At 40.8% G+C, this 22,894-nt stretch overlaps 1 protein-coding gene across 2 annotated transcripts in view; it reads left to right on the plus strand.

The window, feature by feature from the left end:
- The window catches only part of RAPGEF5 (Rap guanine nucleotide exchange factor 5), a 201,837-nt gene that overhangs the window by 148,863 nt on the left and 30,080 nt on the right, over nt 1-22,894 (plus strand). For both annotated transcript variants that reach the window (XM_061586583.1, XM_061586584.1), the window contains 9 exons: nt 751-829; nt 964-1,108; nt 3,209-3,306; nt 12,232-12,262; nt 13,442-13,520; nt 15,803-15,952; nt 18,856-18,953; nt 20,981-21,103; nt 21,678-21,856. In XM_061586583.1, coding sequence (XP_061442567.1) covers nt 751-829; nt 964-1,108; nt 3,209-3,306; nt 12,232-12,262; nt 13,442-13,520; nt 15,803-15,952; nt 18,856-18,953; nt 20,981-21,103; nt 21,678-21,856 — 982 coding nt within the window. The remainder of the gene's footprint in view (nt 1-750; nt 830-963; nt 1,109-3,208; nt 3,307-12,231; nt 12,263-13,441; nt 13,521-15,802; nt 15,953-18,855; nt 18,954-20,980; nt 21,104-21,677; nt 21,857-22,894) is intronic.

The raw sequence follows: 22,894 nt of genomic DNA on the forward strand, positions 1-22,894 counted from the left end.
AAATGATGCAAAAATTGGACGCATAGAGTTTCATGCTTCTAACATGGAGCTTTTTCTATCTAAAGCATGATTGGCTTTTGATTCTTTAAACTAGAAAACTCTACTTTGAAGACAGTGGGATTCAAGAGGCTGCCAGAATAATATAAGCTGAATTAATATAGTATGGATATTTTGCTTATTATCTTTTTTAAAATTTCAGCTGGTTAAGAGACAATGCTAGTTTATTTTAATGTTTGATATAATAATAATAGCAGCAGGTAATAATATCATCAGCATTTGGAAAGGCATTTGATTTCATTTTGATTATGCACCCAAGAATCTCCTTCACAGCATTAAATCTTGTATCAGTTGCAAGCCTATTTGATACTTTGTCTTAGGGTTGCCAACCATTGGAGATTTTCTTTTAATTGATGAATTTCCTGACTTTTAACTAATTAAAGTTACATATGTGTAGACTGTGAAATCACAATAGCAAAATGCTGAAAATGCTAAAGGAAAACAGCAGATATTTCTCCAATTTATAATCAAATAAACAAAAGCTTCTGCTTATCATCAGAAGGCAATCTTTTGATATTTTTGTGTCCTTTGTGACTTATTCCTTATGGGTAGAGCAGTCCTACCAAAGTGGCTATAACCCACATCAAATATCCAAAAAGTCATGGTTTGGGTATTAGTAATGATATCATGCCTACCCAACATTTTAGTTGTACTGTAGATTTTTAATTTTGCTTTTTGTAACTTTCTTTGCAGAAACTCTCCTGGATGACTTCCTTCTCACATACACAGTTTTCATGACAACAGATGATTTGTGTCAAGCTCTGCTCAGGCAATATCCTTCACTGGTGCATGAAGTCAATATTCACTGCCCTGCCTTCTTTTTACATTAGTCAAATGAGTCTTTTTTAGTTCTTAATTTTTGAGATTTGATGTTTCCTTCGTTGTATGTTCCTTAACTTAGTATACTTATTGTGCTAAAAACCATCAAGGCAAGGAAGAAATTCTAGATGTTTCCTGCAGAAAACGAAAAGTATTACATTTGGTGTCCCAGTGGACTTCACTTTACAAAAACTGGTTACATGAGGATGAGCATTTAAAGCAATTTCTAAAGGTATATCTGCACAGCTGCTTCTCAGTGCTACATAATAATTTCATTTACATATGTTTGTAAGTTGAAAAACAGATGGGAAGTGGCAAATGAAATTAGATGAAAATACAACTTATCCATTAGAGGCACCCAGAAGCTAATTCAGACGTGACAAAAAAACATTTGTTTGACCCACATTGTTAAACTTGTGATAAACTTGAAATATGTTGGAATGAATGTCTACTTTTCATTGTTTTTTAAAAATATTTCTAGCTCTCTGGGTTACAGAGAAAATTTTGAACGCATAACTGCATTTTCAGTCTGAACCATTTTCCAGATTAAGACATTGTACTCTGTGGTACCACAGAAAGGGATAACGAGAAAAAAATACGGATATGGGCAAGAGAGAAAATAGGTTGTTGCAAGGCACATTTCTCATCAATTTTCTATCACTCTCTCTGTTCTCTATGGTCAGAGCATATGTGTTGTGGCTGAGAGCTGAAAGAAACACGTGGACATATTTAGCTGGGTTGAGATATGGGCCACTTTTATTAAGATTAACCCAAAACCTGCAGATGAAAGACTGAGTGCAGGAACTAACTATACGTATCAGGCAGCTCCTGCAGCTGTTTAGGTGACCAAACCCTGCTAAGGGGAAGGGCAAATAATTTAGCCTACCCCACCCCCAAGCTGCACCATAAAAGTGAGTAGGGAGGCCCACCTGCATCATCAGCCCCTGGTGCCCCATAGTTCCAGGCAGATTAGACGTTAGCCCCAAATGTGGTCTGTATCCTGCCCTCAAGTCCTATGGCCCTGAACTGCAGGCCTCAGGGGCCACCCATCACCCTCAAAAGTTCCTAAGAGGTTCACCTAGCTTACTTTACCTGTTTCCCTTCCCACACTTTCCTGTCAACGTAACCAAATTACTATATTTAAGGGGGCACCCCCTCTAACACAACCATTCCAGCAGCCACAGTGTAGATTAGGTGAAAAAATATGCACACAGTAATAGCATGCAGGCCAAAAAAATCCTACTCAGTCCACTAGCAACCAAATTACACTGTGACAGAGGGTGGGTAGGTTGGGTGAAGGGGTTGGGTGCTGCCAATCAAAGGAGGAGGATGGGTGGGCAGAGCATGCATAAGTAGGCATGTCACCCTACTCCGCTTGTCATCACACACAGTATGCCCAATATGCGCTTGCTGTGTGTGCAAGCACATGCTTTGGGATGGCATGCGGCTGAGGGCTTCAGCCCCAAGCTGCAAACATGCCCCAGGACCCATTACTGGAATTGGGGTGCAGACTGGGAAATCTTTCTGCCATTTGGCTTCATTTGGATAAAGAAACTAGAAAAGCCTACCACATACTAACTCTTTAAGGGCATTGCTGTCTATAGAATATGGCAGTGATTGAGCTGTGGGATTTATGGCATAGTCAGCCCTCCACTTCTGTCTGCCTATCCCGCATCTTGTTGCCTGGAAAGATATATCCACCAAGGCACTGAGGTGAAGCTGCACATATACAGAAGTGTGCACATGACTGCTTCCATCTCAAACTTTGGACTTGATTTGTGGCAATAAAGGGCATCTGTTGTGACTAGGATATGCAGCTTGGGTTTTAGAAGTGGGTCAGCATTAGTGAAGCATTAATAGTTTATGGTTAGAAATATGAATAGATAAGATACTGATATTTGAAATTAGTTACTACATTCAGAACAGTGTAATTACAGTCTGTATTGTTAGAGTTACTGTTATACTTTTGATTGTTGGGTAGTGGAGTTGTGATTAATTTAAGTGTATTATGCTGAAGAGAGAGAAACTTGAAAGCTTGTGGAAGGCTTTAATATCTTGAAATGTGACTTTAAAATGTTCACAGATCAATGAGAATTGACACTTTTAACACCATTATTTAGAAATGGTACAAAGACTGCCTCTTAAGACATCAGCTATTGTTGACTGGTGAGAGACGGAGAGATTTTAGCTTGCAAGCATTTGTGAAGTTTTGCTTTAACAAGCTAACAACCTGTGTCCTGAAAGGTAGTGATATGTTCTGTACTTAGCCATCATATCAGTTTGGTTGATTCATTTTCTCTGTGTTTCTCTCTCTACTCCCCACTTAATAAAGACAATATATAGGAATGTATTGGATGATGTGTATGAATATCCTCTACTTGAGAAAGACCTGAAAGAATTTCAAAAATTACTTGGAATGCATCGTCGTCAGTAAGTTGTTTTGTTTTTTACGTTATTTTGTGGAGTTCTAATTAAGTTGAGTGAATGGATGCCAAAAACATCATAAGGGTAATTCCATGCATTAATATTTGTTTAGGCAACCTTTGCTTTGCTACAACTACAAAGGAATAATTTGATACGACATGTTTGACACATACAGTTTGGGCAGAAATAGAGGATTCTGATACCATCAAACTCTGATTTAGCTTTCTAGTGATACTCTTTTTGTAAACAGAAGATTTTAACTGGTTGTTGCATTAACAAGTCTTAATATTTGCAGTAGGGAGGAAATTGTCGTTAAATAAGAATTTAGACAATAGGACTCAACATTGATTTTTCTCTATGGCAAGAATTTTTGAGATTGTGGCTGATCCATTTGAGTTTTGAAGTCTGTTGTGTTCACACCTCATTTCCTGCATTTTTCAAAATATAACTGAGTGCATGAAATGATTTAACTCAGTTTAAAGCAAGCAATTGCTTAATAACTGTTGACTTTATTCTTGATTACTTCTATATTTTCCTGTTAGCTGTGCTAGTGGTTCTGAAACTTTAGCATACTGCATCCTTTCTTCCTCTTGTCTGCATTCCTTTCATTTTCTTAGCCCCAGTTACACCAGTATCCTAAATCCGCTATAAAGAATTAAAGCAGTTAACCATATTATGTGGCTTGAATTCAACCTAAGATAGATTGATATAAATTTATTTTATTTTATTTATTATTTTATTTATACCCCACCCTTCCTTCCAGCAGGAGCGCAGGGCGGCAAACAGAAACACTAAAAACACTTTAAAACATCATAAAAAGACCTTAAAATACATTAAAACAAAACGTTAAAAAGAAAAACTTTAAAAACATCTTTTTAAAAAAGGTTAAAGATATTAAAAGACATATTAAAAGCAATTCTAACACAGACGCAGACTAGGATAGGTCTCAATTTAAAAGGCTTGTTGGAAGAGGAAAATGAGACTTAAGCACTGACTTAGGTTGGGTTCAACCCTGTGTTTTTTCTTACAGGAAAATAAGCTAAATACATTTTACTCCTTCATTAAGACAAACACTCATTAGATTCCCATGATGCATTAGCATTATATTTATATAATTATCAAAAGGTTTAATATTAAAAATTGTCAAATAATGAATTTGCTAGCTGCAAATAATGATATACCACATACAGATCTTTAATAAACTTTATATTCCTAAACTGCTATGTAGCACAGAATGCTGAATGAGAAATTATTTACCCTTAAGTATGCATGATGAAGATGATGATGTTGTTGTTATAATTATATTCAGAGCTTAGAAAAGTTACTTTTTTGAACTACAACTCCCATCAGCTCAGTCCAGTGGCCATGCTGGCTGGGACTGATGGGAGTTGTAGTTTAAAAAAGTAACTTTTCCAAGCTCTGATTATATTTATTACCCACCCTTCGCCTAGGTCCTAGGGAGAGTCACAACAATATAAAATATTTTACTAAAAACAGTTTAAAACAAATTACATTGACAGAGAGGCCATAAACTATATATAACAAGTGCCAAAAGCCAGAGTGAAGAGGTGTGTCTTCAGGAAACAAAAACGTACAATGAAAGTCTGTGGAGAGGGAGTTCCACAACTTAGGGGCTGCCACTGAGAATGTCCTCACCTGGGCCACCAGCCCCAAAATTCTGAGGGTGGTGGAGCTACCAAGAGCACCCCTTATTCAGATCTCAAAACCCAAGAGCATCTGTAGGGAAAGAGGTGATTGTTCAGACATTTGGAACCTAAGTCATCTAGGGCTATAAACAGAAACATGCACTTTAGATTGGTTCCGGAAACAAACTGACCAGCAATGCAGCTGTTTTAAAACAGGGGTTATATGAGATCTAAATGGAACCCCAGCCTGTAATCTGGCTGCTACACTTTGGACCTGATGGACTTTCCAAGTCATCTTCAAGGACAGCCCTGTGTAGAGCACATTGCAATAATTCAGTTTAGAAGTTCCCAGAGCATGAAGTACTGTGGCCAAGTCATCTCTGTCCAAAAGGGGCTGAAGTTGGAGAAACCAGGCTTAGCTGGAAAAAAGGCCACCTGAACCTTTATCTTCTCCTGTGCATATAAAGATGACCTCAGGTGGGTAGCTAGCTCCACCTAGTGGTTGAAAGCAGAAAGAGTGCTGTTCAATTTTTCAGGGACTTCCTGCTTCCTTTGGCTCCTTATCTCAGTTCTTTCTGCCTTCACCAAAGATGGTTGAGTTTGCTCTCTGCTCTTTTGGTTCAGGCCTGTATATTTCTATGTTTGTTTGTCCATATATATATGGAGCCACAGCGTTTAGACTGCGAGGGAGGGAGACCCCCTCCCCAAACCAAATTCTTTATGCGGCAGCAGGTGCACAGAAGAGGCTTGCTCACCTAAAACACCAGGCATCAGCTTTCCTTTTCTCTCCCCCCACTTCAACTGAGGCCACAGCAAGCACAGGGGAGCATCTCTCAAGCACCAGCAGCTATCTGGCCACCTACTCCATGTCACCTTCTTACCACCGGAGCCATTTGCAGCTGCCAAGTCGCTACATTGCTGCATCCCCCCATTGTCCATCCTAATAGTAGGCCGCAGTAGGCCCACAAGTAGGCCACAGTAGGCCCAACAAAGGCCGCCAAGCCGCTACATTGCCGCATCCACTTCCCCCCCCATCGTCCATCCTCACAATAGGTTGGAGTAGGCCCACGAGTAGGCCGTAATCGGCCCAACGAAGGCAGCTACTAGGCCCAACAGAGCTGTTTGCAGCTACCAACCACTGCCTCGCTGCCTCCACCCCCCCATTGCCCATCCCCGGCATAGGCCGCAGCAGGCCCAACAGAGACTTTCACGGCCACAAACAGCTCGCTTGTCATCAACGCAGGCTGCGGCAGGCCCAACTCAGCCCACCATTCGGCCTCCTGCCTCCATACAGGCCTGCAGCTTTGGCCACAGGCCTCTATTTTAAGACTGCCCCAGTAAGCACCACACCGTACGTTGCTCCCATGGGGAAGGCAACAACGGAATCAGCGGTTCGACCAAGAAGGCCAAACCACTCCTTCCAGTCACAGACTGCCAGACACCAGAGACAGCTGCCGAGTCAGCAATAGCCCACCCCTCCACCTGCAGGCAGGAGGTTGCTGAGGCATGTATTCAACTGGGCAGTGTGGCTTCAGAGGAATCTTCTCTGGAAGCAAATAGGCAGGAAGGTGATGTATGCCAGGATGATGGCAATAGATGTACAGCAGCCATACAAGATATCCACAGCTCTGCTTGCAGACTGCAAGAGACAAGGAACCTGTCTCTGAGGAGGAGGGAGGGCTACCTACATTTTAAACTGCATTTTCTCCACCATATTGTCTCAGGATTTGAAGAGGCTCCCAGTTGACTCATCACTGCAGGAGTTTCAGTGTGGGGGTGTGTGCATCCATCATGTGGCCATGCTTACCAACTGCAACTGCAGTTTTCATCCCTGTTGCTACATCAATTGAAAGAACAACTGAGGGGATCCTGGCTAATAGATTTGGCCAGAGACCTGTTGGCTTCAGCAGTCTCTTCAGTATGTCCTGGAGAAGACAGTGGGGCTGCTAGACCCTCTTCCCAGAACTGGGGAGGGCTCAGCGCATTCAGGCTTCTGACCTACTGCATGTATCTGCAGCTTCAAGACCACCACCAACCCAACCTCATATCACTGGATCCACATGCAGCTGCTCAAAGCAGACACCATGGCTATGTGGAAGACCAGAGCACAGACCTGGACAATAACTTGATTGTTCTGGACTAGGAAGAGTGGAGCGGGGATTCGGAACTCGAAGAGGTTTCTACCAACAGGTTCTTCCAACGAGCCTACTTTCTTCCCCTCTTGTGCAAGGCAACAGGAGCACCAAGTTTGAATTCCCCAGAAGATTCTCCAGCCCAAGATACCTTTAGGGTTTCCATCATGTGTCCAGACCAATCCAAATCTAGGGTGCTGAAACTCCCATCCTTAATCGAATCGGGATTCAGCATCCCTTTGCAGTTTAAGAAGTCAGTTCCAACAACCAATAAATATACACTGCAGCTACAGCTTATGGATCAGCTGAAAGCCCCGCTGGGGGATGTTCCCATAGCAAATTGTTAAGCCCGTCATTGAACAGAAAGGACTTGGTTGCCCATCTCAAGGACCATACAGAACACAAGATGGATCAGGGCCTTAGAAGAATCCACGAGGCTAGCGCGTTATCAGTTGGGGCAGTATCGTCCTCCTTTGCATTTGTTAGGGCTTCCCATCTGTGGTGGGAAGATTTACAAGATGGTCCATAGCAGGACCCAGCTCGAGTCCACACGTCCCTGCTGAAAATCTCCTGGATGATGACCTTCATGACTGATGCATCAATGGACGCCACATAATTAGCAACACAGTCACTGGCGGCGGGTGTCTTTACTTAGAAGGACACTGTGGTTGCGCCGTTGGGACACAGACCTCATGGCTCGCTCTATTCTGGCCTCATAACCCTACATAGGAGGTAAGCTGTTGGCTGATGCCACCCTCACAGACATCCTGGAATCTAAAGAAAAGAAGAAATCCCTCAACCAGGAAAAGTGATGATGGAAGGTTTTTCAGAGAACCCTCATCCTTATCAGACGTCCCAGCCCTTTTGACGCTCCAGGGCATCAGGAAGGGCTAAGGAGGGCTGCCTCACCTGTCCCTTCTGGAATAGACAGAGCAACCAGGTCAGGGGCCAACAGCAGCTCCGCAACAGGACCGGATTCGGGTCCCTATCACGTGGAAACAAACACCAATTCTGGCACCAGCACCACTCCAGTGGGAGGTCACCTCCACCGGCTTGCCCTTCGGTAGAGGGACATATCATCAAACCAATGGGTGCAGCAGACCCTCTGGCATGGGCTACGTCTTGAATTCACATCCTCGCCTCACCCAAGGTTCATACCGTCTCCCAGCTCAACATCTCCACAGAAATGGGAGAGGTTCCACCAGGCAATCTCTCACCTGCTACAGATAGCAGTAATAGAACCTGTTTCCACAGGAGAGAGATTTTTTGGGAAACTACTCACTATTTGTTACAGTTGGGAGAAAAGATGGTTTGTTCAGAGCAGTACTCGACCTGCAGAACCTGAATGAGTATGTCACATGCCACAAGTTTTGCATGGACACCTTTACCTCACTTCCATGGACTTGAAGGAGGCATACCTACTTACCCCTATTTTTCCACATCACCAACGCTACGTCAGGTTCACGGTAGAGGGAGACCATTTCCAATACAGGCCCAGGCCCTTCAGTCTGTCATCCACCCCCAGAGTCTTCACCAAGTCATGGTAACCCTAATGTCATGCCTCAGGACGCAGGGAGTACACATTTTTCCCTACCTGGATTTCCTAATTTGATCTTCATTGATTCACAAATCATGGGAGGATCTACACATCACTTTAGCCTGTCTGAAGGACCACGTCCTTAATCAATCATATCAAGAGCCAGTTGTTTCCATCTCTTTGCCTAGTGCATGGAATTATTAGACTGGCACGGGACAGAATAAACAAGGCATGTGCAGCAATGTCACATCCTCTGGCCTCTACATCGGTGGACCCCATACACTGGGCAGCAGACCTAGGGTTGATGGTTTCTGCATTCCAAGCCACTCCCGGGGCACATCACCATTTGTGTCCCCTACAGTAGTCGCTACTGTCCTTCCAAGCGACATAGCGGCCAGGCATCACTGAAGGCTATCACTATTACCAAAGTTTGTCACTCCCTACTATGATGGACTCATGAACCCAGTCTGTAGGGGAATTCCATTTTGTGACCCTAGGCAAACACTCATCAAATCTGATGCCAGCCCCATAGGATGGGGGGCTATACATGATGACCAGATGATCCAAGAATCTTGGTTGACACAGGAGTCCTTACTCCCCATCAGTCTTCTGTAGCTGCATGTAATCCGCCTAGCACTAAAGCACCTAGCGAGATCGAGGCAGTTGGGGGCGGTGCTTGTAAGAACCAACAATGTGGCTATCTACCTTATTTGAATCATCAGGGGGGCACATGGTTGGCTCAGCTCCAGAGGGAAGCCTCACTGCTGTTCCTATGGGTGGTGGTTTACCTGGACTCAATCTAGGCAGAATACCTCAGAGGGGAGGACAACAGTCAAACTGACTGGTTGAGTTGGGAGCAAATCCGATGGCCTTTCAGCAGATAGTGGACTACTTGGGAGAGTCAAAGTAGTTCTCTTTGCCACCCACCTCAACTGTCAGGTGAAAATGTTCTTCGCCAGATACACAACACCAAAGGCAGAAGGAATAGATGTCCTGACATCCCGGTGGCCCACAGCTTATTTGTATGTCTTCCTTCCACTTCCAGTTATTCTGAGGGTACTCCAAAAGAGCTACTGGCCACTCTATATTGGCCAAGGAGAACCTGGTTTCTGGAACTCTCAAACTGGTGGTCCCCCAGGGACGTCTGCTATCACTAGGACACCTTCTCCTCCCAGACTTGGGATGGCTGGCGCTTCATGTCTGCAATTGGAGAGGTGATGCCTGCTAAGAAAGGGCCCTCAGCCATTGATAGTGAAGACAATGATGGCTTCTCAACATCTACCCACTATTCGGATTTACGAGGGCACTTTGAAGGCTTTCTCAGCTTGGCCTCAGAGGAAGAAGATACCACCTAGGAAGCTGGTATCAGTGAGGTTCTCTCCTTCAAGATGGGTTAGCATTGGGACTCTGACCCAACACCTTGAAGTGTCAGGCTTCAGCTCTGTCAGCAATTCTGTCCTGATCCCCAGTGAATCCACTGGAATCTTATCTTTTCCTGAAGCATTTTACTTGCAGAGCAACACCGCTACCCAACATGGGACCTGCACAAGTGTTGACTGCCCTTTGGAACCTCCTTTCGGATTACTAAGTAAAGTTCCTCTCCACCTACTGTCCTTCAAGGTATTATTTTTTGTGGCCATTACCTTGCCTCAGAGAGTGTCACAGCTGAATACACTGTCTGTTGAAAAGCATTACTGGGTGTTTTCATAAAGATAGGATTGTTCCCTGCACTGTCCCACTGTTCTTTCTTTTGTCCTAAAGGGTTGTTTAACTTCCTCTGTCAATAAGAGCTTGTCTGTGTCTTTCATCCAGCTTCATTAGGGAACAAGATTTCCACCTCAACACAAGCCAGGTGGATTAAGTATACATTACGTTGGCATATGCTTCCCTGAGGTGAATTCACCCCACCAAGGTAGTGGCCCACTCCACTAGGGTAGCAGCCATATCCCCAGCGTTTCCCACTTGGAGATCTGCAGAGCAGCTACACTGGCTGATCCTAACACATTTATCAAACTCTACAAAATAAATGATTACACCTCTACTGAGGCAACCTTTGGGAGGAGAGCGCTACAGCACATTCTCCCAGACCAATAACGTTGTTACAGTCCAGCTACATTCCTGCCCTACATGGGTGAGCTTTGGTATGTCCCACCTGAGGCCATTTTTACATGCACAGGAGAAAAAACATTTGGTTTTACCATGAAATGGTTTTCTCTGTGCATGTCAAAGATGAGCTCAGGGCCACTCCCTATGAGGGCTGGGTTGCCATAGTTGTTTAAGTTAGCTTGTGTTTAGCAGAGAGTGTGTGAATGTTGCGCTGCAGCCAACTCAGAAGGGACAGGAAGGGGGGAGACATGAGTTTCAGGCGCCTCCGCAGCCAGAAGAAGCAGAGTTGGGGATTGTTGTGTCTGAGCAGGATCGTGCGGGAGGGGGGCAGCCTGCTCTCCAGCCAGTTCCCACGAGTAACGTCCTTTCTGAGGAGCCGAGCGCACCGCCCCCAGTTGATGCAGAGGACTTGTGGGGGGAAGCTTCAGAGACAGTGCCAGCTCCTCCCTTGCCAAGCAGTTCCCAGGAGGATTCCAGTGTGGCACCGCCCCCTGACCTCGAGCCTGTTGCTCGGGAGCAGGTGTCTTCAGATGAGCTGTTGGATGCGCGTCCCCTGTCTCCTCGTTCCCGTCGCCGCGAGAAACGGACAGGGCAAAGACAGGAATTACGAAGGAGTCAGAGATTACGTTCGAAAACATTTCCTATATAAGCCTGCTGCTCCCAGTGGGGAGTCGTTGAGTCAACTTCCTTCACACGCTGCAGAGCATGTCTAGAGTATAGTTAGGGACTAGTGAGTTAGCGTAGGGTTTCCTATGAAGCGCAATGCCTTTGATGTATCCATTACTCTAATAAAACGAGATTTACTTGCACACACACTCCAGCCTCATTCTTTCGGCTCTGGACGGGACAGTGAGTGCTGTTTGTTTTTCTTCAGTTGTGTTTTCTCCAGGTTAAGTCTATACTCATCTAATTTGCTTGTCATAAAGAACTGAGATAAGGAGCCACAGGAAGCAGGAAGTCCCTGCAAAATTGAACAGCGCTCTTTTTGCCTTCAACTGCTAGGTAGAGCTAGCTACCCACCTGAGGTCATCTTTGACATGCACAGAGAAAACTGTTTCACAGTAAGACCAAATGTCTTTTTTATGTATGTTAAGAAAATGTGTTTTAGGTATGTTAGGCAATGTTAAGGTCTGCATATTTGTGGGAGTACCTGTTTCACAGGAAAATTAGACACTAAAATCTTATAAAAGCTATTTGTGCCATATGGAACAATTGCTGATACAATGTGCTAGTTAATGATAAGCACTTCTGGATTACATGTGGTTGAGATCAGTTGTAGTATATTTGACTTGACTTTTAAGTCTGCAAAGCTATGCTCGTGTCTAAGCAGGCCCTATTGAATTCAGTGGGACTTATTTCCAAGTAAACATGTATAGAATCAGGCTGCACTTATTCTTTGGTCATAGCTTTTAATGCTCTCCTTTGCACCTGTTGATGGTAAAGATCTGGATAATGTTAATAGTTAACAGTTTTCGAGTGGAGAGAATAATTTATTTTCTTTTTATTTCAGCACTGTAGATGAATATTCACCTCACAGAAAGGTAATGTAGGTATTTATAGTATTTGAATTTTATCTTGGTTACTGGTGTGTAGCTTTTTTAAAAAATGCATTGTTTCTTTCAACCAATAAAGGCAAGTGACCAGTAAAATAAGCCAGGCTAGACTGGTAGCATTGCTAAAAGCATTTTTTTATTGCCAGTGTACCTCTGCTTGTAGCCATGCAAGCTAATTTAAAGTGGCTGTGGCTCTGAGATGCCAGAATACACCAGAAGCCAATCGGTATGTCCTTACTTGCCTCTAGTTAGATTGCTCTGAATCTGAGCAGATTTGAGCAAGCAAATCTGGAAAAGATACTGATTGCAAATGTCATTGGAATGAAGTATGTAGTGTAGTGAGAGAGCATATTTTCCAGTAATAGAGAGAAAATGTTACACTGAAATTTAGACTGGACTGTACTACTGTGGAAATCTGATGTCATGCTTATGGAATTCAGTATATTGAGGCTTGGGGTAAAATGCACTTTAAAATATGACTGTTCTGAAATTAGGGATGGCATCCGTTGGCCGGTGCCATTTTGAAAGTATTCCTTTGACCTAACAGGCAGTATCAATTCAAGTTCATGCTTTGTCTGCTATCCATAGCTTTTACTGGTCTGTTTCTTTCCTCTCAAAAATATTAATATAAATATTTTGAAAGGAACTATCAATTGGCACCGTCTTCCTCCATTATTATAGGCTTCACTTGCTTCCTCCCTGTTTTGAGCTTGGATTATTTGGGTGGAGGGAGGTGGCAGAGAGAGAGAGAGCTGTACTGCTGTGCTGTGAATAAAATAAATAAAATAACAATATTTTCAAGGGAGAAAAATCCAGTGTTGGGGGAAAGCTACTGAAGTTTGGAACAAATAGATTGTTCCACAAAGATGAATATGGAGACTGTTGAAAAATCCAGTGCTGTATCCAAATTCAGCGGAATTCTCACCCATCCTTAACTGAAATTTATTACAAAACAAAGTTGCAATTATTCTCATTATTCATTTTGTACTACTTCCATTTGTCCAAAATGACTACTTCCAGTTTATTTAGCTAAGACAGGATTGGTGGATTTCCTTTTTCTTTCTTTTTAAACCATCCATTAATTTGGGGCCAGATTTATTTTGAATGTTGCAGTGATTGCATTGCATTCATTGTTCTTGTTTCTTTTCTTTTTTCACTCCCACACAGCATAAAGCCATTTTACATCAGTTCAGTCTTAAGGAGAACTGGCTCCAGAATAGAGGAACTGTGAATGAAATGGAGGAAGGTAAGTGTCATGGAAATGGAGGCAAGGAAATAGGGATGATGACATTGCACAATATTTCTACATATATGTTGGAATTAAAGAAGCTTTTAAGCCAGTCTGAAAGACAGAAGACTATGAGTTGAGAAGCATCCAATACAGTAAAAACATACTTTTAGTGTTTTGCCAAATACACTTAACAAAATGTAACATCAAATAGTGTTTTAAACGTGTGTTCAGTGTCTATCATAAGAATAAAATTCATATGATGGAGGGGAGAATATAATAATTTTTAGTTTGAAAAATAATTGGGATATTGGGATGATTTCAGCTGGGTAGATGTTGACATTTTAGGTGAAATGTCTTAAGCTTAATGTTAGAGTACTAAGAATTTGTTTTCCATTAAGAAAGATGAAATCATAATTACCAAAAGGTGGCTTTGATCTATAACAGGGTTGGGGAACCTTTTGATCCTCTAGATGTTGCTGGACTATAACTCACATATGCTGGCTGGGGCTGAGTTGGAGACATAGGAGTCTGCAGGAATTTTTCAGGGGTGGGGTGGACAAAGTAAATATTCCAAACCAATAATTAACCTGGTCTCTGAGAAACCTGTGTTGCTCAATTGGTTCTCAGTTGTAGATCGGCTGTTCATCTACTGGTGGACCTGACACCCAGACAACTGCTGAAAAGCTTGCCTCACTCATTTCATCTCCCCCAGCCTTTAATTAATTGCACTGCTGCAATTGTTGATTGCTGCTATAATCGCCATATACTTCTTCCACATCATATACTTCTTCACGTCAGCAAAATGAGTATAACATCACTTTATAGAACTGGGGTAACCCACACTTGCTTAGCCACAGTTCTGCCCCCTGCAATATAATTATGATGGACATCATCTGCATTGGCATTAACTGGGCTCCTTTGGGAGGAAAAATGGGATATAAATGCAATAATTTGAAATGTTTGTAAATTCAGAAGAAAATCATTTTTTTGTATGAAATATGACCTGGGTTTTAAAAATTTACATTTCTGCTACCTTTTGCTTTTTGAGTTGATGCACTTACCCCCAAACACAGCTACACTAAAATTCTGGATAAATTGAACTGTTTTCTGTGGTATAGCATCACTTCACTACCAGGGAAGACCAGCATAAAAGGCTTAAAAATAAACCAAAAGTCTAAATAATTGGTGTTCCACTCTAAACTTCTCTCTATCTAATGGACTATATCTGCTTTCTTAAATGTCAGTCATTGCTGTGATGTCATTTATTGGCTAGAAACAATGAAGAGTGGGAGCAGGTTAGTTTATCACAAAACAAATGAAGAGAATAGTGCCTGACCATTTTGCCACGCATCTTGTGTTCTGCAGCACTCCTTGTTTTAAAGTGAAAGCTGGGAATCTGGGGATTATGATTCATCTGGGTGGTGGGAAGGAGGCAACCGCCCTGCCCACTTATGGACACCTATATCTGGGGGACCATAGGTTCCTCACTGCAATCTAGCATCTGTGCTCCTCTTGCTGCCATCGCTGTTCTTATTTATTACTGCTTTTAAGTTTTTAGTGCTCTGTCTTATTCTGGCTTTTGTATTCTTTTAATGCTGCTTTTATAGATTTTCTGTTTTAAAGCTATTTTTATGTACTTATTGATTGAATAATTTAATTGAATGGCCAGAGTATAAATATTGGTAGATGGGTGCTACTGAAAAAAATGTCTTTAGCAGCAAGTTCCCAGGTTTGCAGCCTTAAGTCAGAGGTCAGGCTGGATCACAAATGGAACTCTTTACAAGGAGAGGGTTAACAAGTTTTCTCCCACCTGCTATGGTATTCCTTTTTAAGGCGAGAGGGGAAGACGCTTGTCAAGCAGCCTCCATGATGTGTGGCCACATAAAATGGTCTAGTTAATTAGTTCTAGTTAAAGAGAGACTGGTGTTGTAGTAGGTAAAGGGGCATGCTTCCCCAGCATAGCTATCCTCTCTAAAGAAGAGTGTCCATTGCATGAGAACTAGATATTTCACAATTAGACTTCATGACGGTTATTGCTAGTATAGCATTAATACACAAGTAAATTGTGATTTTCTTTTGGTCTGGAAGCAGTGTTGGCTTTTTACCTTGTATTTTTCTAGGAATATGAAAATGTGCCTGTGGATCAACATATAGCAGCTGTGGCTTCAGCTGTCGAACAATGACTGTCCAACCAGATGTTAACTAAAGCCTTCCAATATTTCAGTCTGAAGACTTTGGCGTCTTCAGTAAAATCTACTTGTCCATTGATGGAATTATTTTCTCTCTTTTCTTCACAGTTTTTTGTCGTGTGTATATAACAGAACATTCTTATGTCAGTGTAAAAACTAAAGTATCCACTTCAGCCCAGGAGATCTTGAAAATTGTAGCAGAAAAGCTCCAACATTCACAAGAAGACTTGGCTCTGGTGGCTCTTTCATTCTCTGGGGGTAATTTATTTTCTGCTATCAGTATTCCCAGTTTTTTCTTTCTGTATCTTATCTATAACGAGAGGGCTGGCATTTTCTAGTGCAAGGATAGGGCTATTCCCCTGTGAGTCCCCAGCTGGATGACCATAGTTACAATAAGGAGCTGCTTAGCAGAGAGGTGTTTCCATGACAACTACTAATTCTCTGGTACTGTTGGATAATGTATTTCCACATATAGATTGCAAAGGACTTCTCATGTTCAGAAACATAAGGTTTGTCACTTTACGGTTTAATCTCCCAGTTCATAATTTAAATTAACCTGAGAGGTATCTATAAAAAGGAGAGTGACTCTGAAAGAGGAATTCCCTTGTTGGACTAGCTGAAGTGCATTTGGATAATGCAGAAAGAAGCAGATGAAAACTGGAGAATATGACTTTTGAAAAATGTACATTTTCTAAGACAACACAAATAATGTTTTTTAGTTTTTAAAAACCCTTGGCCTAGAGCCCACACACCATTTAGGAAATAAGTTTTCATTTTTAATTCTTGAAGAACCAAGGTTTAATTACCTGCCACTTTAAAATAGAATTAAGTTGTTGCTGTTGATCTATTTGACCAGCCTGGTCTCAGGATTTTTACTATAAGATTTTAGAGTCTCTGGAAATACGCATTGTTGTTTAAACATAAATGCGATGGGGTTTATCAAAAGGCTCCTGAGTGGATTATTATATAGTATAGATTCAAAGCTGCTCCTCCAAAGTGGGGATATTTGCCTGGAACACATAAACATCTCTATTTTAAAATGAAATCAAAGCCTATTTGCTATATTCTATCTTTATTAATTAGCTTCTACATAACTGTACAGGAAGAACTTTTCCAAAGAAGCCTTGCTGAATGAATAGCAGTAGGTCAAGAGCTGCTATACCCATTCATTTCAGGAGATAGGACTGATAAATTTGTACCCTGGATCTGCAGTAAAACCTTCTCATTTAACAATTCCTGTCTATTTTGTCAGAGTGATAATATTTGAGTAGTTTAGAGATAAGGACACTTCTTTGTGAAAGCAACATGCACAGTGGAAGATTTTTTTCCCACCAGTACTGTAAACATTTTGGCTGTTCTGGATCGAAATTGCTTTTCTTAGGCTTAGATTTTTGTTTGCAGTTTCTAAAAAGTTAGTAATCATGATGTTGAAACCACTTTTGTGTATTTGTATTACTGCACACACCTGACCTAGTTTCACAGATGCACTGCTTTGACTGTATTTAGGACTTGTAAATAAAATATACGTGGAACCTGATCCTCAAGACACTGCTGTAGCAACCTTGATTCCTTCTGCAATGCTAATATCAGGCTCCACTTCCTGTGCCAGCACAGCAACAGTCCAATAGTGTTGCACCATCTGTGGGAACAAGCCCCTAGACATTGCAGAGCACTATGCTAGAGGCATTTGAGAGGGATAGCTACCTATTACTACTTACAATGGCAAAAAAGATGTTATAAGGGTGGTTAGAAGTAGAATATAATTAGATCGCAAATCCTGTGATTATAAAGAAGGCATCTTTTTTGACCCAGGTATCTAGCTCCTAATTTTCTTTAAATTTGCAGAGAGTCAGTGGGGCAATGGACTCTGTTCCGGGTTTTAGCCTGAACTTTTAAGGACAGTGAAGCACCTTAGCCAGCTCCTTGAAAGTTCAGACTAAAACCTGGAGTGGATTTCACTGCCCCAATGACATGGAGCCACCAGCATCTTTGCATCTTTGTTTCTTGCAGAGTATAATGATGGAGAGGGAGACCTCTTTGGGCATGTAAACAGGCCTTCTCAACCTATACTAGACAAAAACTCAGTTCTGCATCCCTTCTCTCTCACCCCTCTCCCCATTTAACTTTTGTAAAATAGGACAGAATGGCTAAGCTTGTGAAAGGTTTGGACAAGGGGAGGGAGCTTCTCACAGCTCAACTATCTGCTCAACAGCTGAAACAAATAGTGTTCACCTCCACTTGTACAGCAAACAATACCCGGCAAGGCCAGCATTGTGTTAACATTTTTTTTATGGATTAATGTGCACAATCAGTGGCCATTCAAAAAATTGCAGGCATGAGTGTTTGTTGTCTGATCCATGCATGAAAATTTAAGCTGCAGTCTTATGCACACTTACTTGAGGTAGGCCCATTTAAATAAATGGGACTTTTCTTGTATGGCAGGCATAGAGACTGTATATGCAATAAAAATGAAGTATTCAAAAGTTGAACAAATTGAAGCAAGCACCAAAGATGCTCCTCTCCTGGAGCATAATTTGGTCTAAGGCCTAACCAATGCAAGAGCATTTTTCCACAGCTGTATGGTTCTGAGCATATTTGTATAAATAGGACAAGCACCTCTGATACCTTGACAGGAGCAACTAACATATCCAAAGGATCAAAGGTCATGAATGTGGGAATCTTCTCTATTGATAGGTAGGAAGTTCCAGCTCCAAGGTCAGACAGAGCAGTATCCTCTTGGTGTGTATCAGCTATGCATATATTGCACCTTTCCTCTGCTTGAAAGCAGACTAATTCCTTTTGGAGCTTGATAGGCAATTTTCTCTTAAGGCAGCTAAGGAGTCTGAACTGGGTTATTTAAAGAACAGATTTTTATAAATAAAACCAGGAGGGTTGTCACAGTGCCCTTCTTGCTTCACAAAGGATGCCTTAGTAGCAGTTCCCATTACCAACATGTGCTTGCCCAGCACTACCTACCAGCAGGACAGGAGGTGTAGGTGAATAAGTTTGGGTTGGTGAATAAATCCCCAGAGAAACTCCTGGGTGTTTTCAGAAATTATAAGAAGCATATATAGTTACTATAGATACTGTGAACTTTGACTTCAAGAATGTGTTTTATTTGGTAAAATGTGTTTATATTTTCTTTTTTATCTATATTAAAGAAAAGCATGAATTGCAACCAAATGACCCGGCAGTCCCCAAATCCCTTGAGACCTCTACTCGTATGTTTGTATTTCGAAAGGATTTGACTGATACTCTGGTAAGTCTGTGTGTTCAGAGTTCTGAAGACTTCTGGTTTCTTTCAAAACTCTAGGTGGCTGTGAGTTTCTTAAATTACAGTATACTAAAATCCACATTAGGGTAGTATCTTTGTTAGGCCAACAAAGTAGTGTGCAGGCTTTTAAGTTCATAACTCTTCATCAGACTAGATGAAAAACAAAACAGGATGGAGGGAGAAAAAATCAGCTGTTGGTGAAGCCATAAGTCTGCATCAGATAAGAATCTTACGAAGGTAGCAGACATTCAAATGAGACTCTGTCTTCTATGCTGGCTTCACCTAACAAGTTTTATTTTTATGGCTGTAAAAAGCTTTTCAATTACTTGCACAATTAAATCCTTTGGATTTTGTGTCACAGTAATATATTCATACAAGCTTTACAACCAGGAAAATATTTTCAGAGAAAAAATTAATGCACAATTTTACCAAACCCTTTATATACTGTAGAAATGTTTTATCTATTCTGGGAATTTTGTTTTAATGGACTCCTGCACAATATTGTTATATGGATGAAATGTTATGTAAGAGCATGCATCGTAAGACATATTAATTCACATCAAATGGAAACTGGCACTTTTTATGTTAAAAAAAAGGGTATTGATACTAACGTGTGGTGATGTTTATGAGCTATTTAGAATTTGCCTTTGTGTTAAAGGAAATGCCATTCATATGCTCCATATAGTTGCAAGCAGTCTGGTGCTATGTCAGCTTCAGAACTAGCAGATAACAGCTCTAGTTTCATTATCCCCTTTGGAAAAATGGCTGCAGTCTAAATGTGCACACGAGTAGCAGCATATCTGACCTTTAAGTAATGATATATCCAATCAAAGCTGCTATCCTATGCACAGTTACCTGGGAATAAGTTCAACTGAATTCAGTAGAATTTATTTCTAATGCATAGGATCGAGTGTGAGGGTTCCATTTGAAAGGTTCACTTATATACAAATTTTCACTCTGCTTTCAACAGAAGTTCAAAATCTTTGACAAAATCAAGCAAATCAGAAATTGTTAAATAATCAAGGTGGTGTTATCCAGCCATCGCAAACCTGGTGCTCTCAATATGTTTGGGTTGCAACCCCAGCCAGCATAGTTCAAAACATCTGGGGGCATCAGGTTGGTAATGGCTGCTATATTGTAGCATGTTGAGGTATTGTATGTGTTTTGTGTCACAAGTTTTCATGTTTTAATTTCTCCTTGCCAAATGTGCCTAGAATCAGCCATATTTCATCATAGAATTGATAGTTTTGTGAAGTCTATAAACATGGTTTCTAAGTGGAGGCATGCTTAGCACTTGTACTGTAAATTGAATGTATTTTGTTTAGAGCTTAGCAAAACATTTTCCTTTTATTTGCAATACAGACCTTGCCAGTGCATGAATTCAGACTTTAGGCTGAACTCATTTGACATGTTGGTTTCAGTATACCCTTGTTCAGGCATTATGCCTGAACCAGAAATATTAGCACAAGTAAGAGGCACACAGACATGTGCACTGGCTTTCCCCCCATTCTCTGCACATGCACTGGTCCCGCTCTCTTGGTTTCCGATCTTCCCACTTTGTAGAGTGGGAACATCTGAAGAGGATTATCTATCTACATTCACTTGAACGCAAGTAGAACCCCTGCGTGATAGGAAAAGTTTCTGATTGCATGGAGGTTTCTATTTGCATTGAAGTGGATGCGGGAAGAAGTCCCCTTCACAGATTTCTCATTCAACATGTGGAGATCGAGAGGGCAGGGACAACATGCATGGCTTCATATCATTTACTTGTGTTAGTATTTTCTGCTCAGGCAAGTTACCTGAACTGGGCTTATGGTCTTAAGTGGTGTGTTTGCATCATTTGTGTGTGTGCTTTTTTAATTGATTCTTAGTGCTGAAAGCTAATTCAGTATTACAGCCTATAATACTTTCAAGGCAAACAGTCTAGACATAATAAGGTACAGAAAAATGCTGCTTTATGGCTGGGATTTCAGTTATGTTCAGGAACTCTTTCCATCTATCTATTGATTTAGAACCCTTTTGCTGAAAATGAGGAAACCCAGCAACGGTCAGTGAGAATTCTGGGAATTAACACTTGGGACCTTGCTTTGGAATTAACAAATTTTGACTGGAGTCTTTTCAACTTGGTTCATGAGGTAAGATGCAATAGATGAATATGCCTACTGTAATCAGTGCTCAGTTCTCTTGTTTAGTTTGGGCTGATTTCAACCAAATGTTTGCTTATCTAATGACTTTTTCAGGAGATCTCAATAGGAATCTAGATTTCTGCTTTTAAAAACTAAACACATGTTAAACTTTGAACCAAAATTGATTTGTATAAGTAAAATGGAAAATGTTTCCCATTGCTTGTGGAGCTAATTTTTGCAGCCACCCAAAGAAATTTAAAAAAATATAAATTACGTGCAACTTCAAGGAAGAAAAAAGAACAGATTTCATTATTAGTTTTCAGACTGAAACCTCATAGCGGTTAATGCATGCCAATTCAGAAGCAAACTATTCTTGCATTTTTCATAACTATGACCAGGAGGATAATTGCTGAAAATCTCACGATATTACTTGCAGTTCTGACTGTTTCTGAACTCCTTGAGATTTGTTCATAAATTATTAAAAAGAGTTGTCTCACCAAATATCTATGACTACACTTTTCAGTATGGTTAAATTCTGATTTACTTTTTTCAAAAGCCTAATTACTCTTTAACTGTCTTCCAGCAAGAGCTGATATACTTCACCTTCAGCAGAAAGAGCAGCGGGGAAAACACTGTGAATCTTAGTCTTCTACTTCAAAGATGCAATGAAGTTCAACTCTGGGTTGCCACAGAAATACTTCTCTGCAACCAGCTCTGTAAACGTGTACAGTTAGTGAAAAAGTTCATTAAGATTGCTGCTCAGTAAGTTACAAGCAGTGTGAATGTTGGATTATATTAAAACTTTGAAAATTGCATAGAAGGATAATGATAGAAAATGTGTTGCTGTGCCATGCAACTTGGCTAGTACATTGTGATGCATACATAAAATACTACATGAGACAAGAGCAGCTTATTTTGTCTTGAAATAGGTGTGCACTGATTCTTCTTTTTATTCCTCCACTATTGTCTGAAAAATCTGTTCTATTGTTGTACTATCTGCATCTCAGCTGTTAAATACATGAATGTTATAAAACAAAGGAATATATATTCACCAAGATCTATGGCCCATATATACAACTTTATGGCCTCTGTTTCAAAGTATGGGTAGTAATGTTAAGCCACATTTCATTAAACTATTAAACAGTAAAATGCATTTATTTATTTTTTATTCCCTGTTATTGCCAACAGGGAACCGATCCACTTCAGTTGTGTACTTAAAAATTACTCAATATTCTGTCATCTAAACTAAAACCTTTCATGAAGTATATTCTGGTAAATCACTCAGAAATGCAATTTGCTCATGAGCTTACTGCTGAGCAGCATATTAATTTCCATGACTATCAGATATTAAATTTGAGTGTTGCACAAAGAAAGAATTGATACTCCATTATTTTGATAATCTTATAAAAGACTTAAGCTATTGTATATAGAGGGAAGTTTGCCTAGAATATAAAAACTTAAAATATCTGTTTCTTCAGTCTGTTTGGAAAAGACATACGAAGTTAAAGAAGTAAAGGCTGAGTGCCAGAATTCTTCCATATGTTCCATATAGAGTTCTTCCATATATTCTTTTTCTGATTGTAAGCAGTAATATCTTAATACAGATTTTGATATGAATTCCACTGTTCATTAAAGATCTGAAAACAGATGCAGTAAATATTCTCAGTGGGAGGCAACATTATATCACAGGTTTACTTAGGTCCTTCCATATTACCCTAAAAAATACAGATACTTTCATCAGCACCAGGCCCAAATATGCAAAATTATAAAAATTAAAATATTGTCTGTGTTACCTCATTT

This window comes from Rhineura floridana, chromosome 10, assembly GCF_030035675.1.
Source record: "Rhineura floridana isolate rRhiFlo1 chromosome 10, rRhiFlo1.hap2, whole genome shotgun sequence".
Taxonomy (NCBI): domain Eukaryota; kingdom Metazoa; phylum Chordata; class Lepidosauria; order Squamata; family Rhineuridae; genus Rhineura; species Rhineura floridana.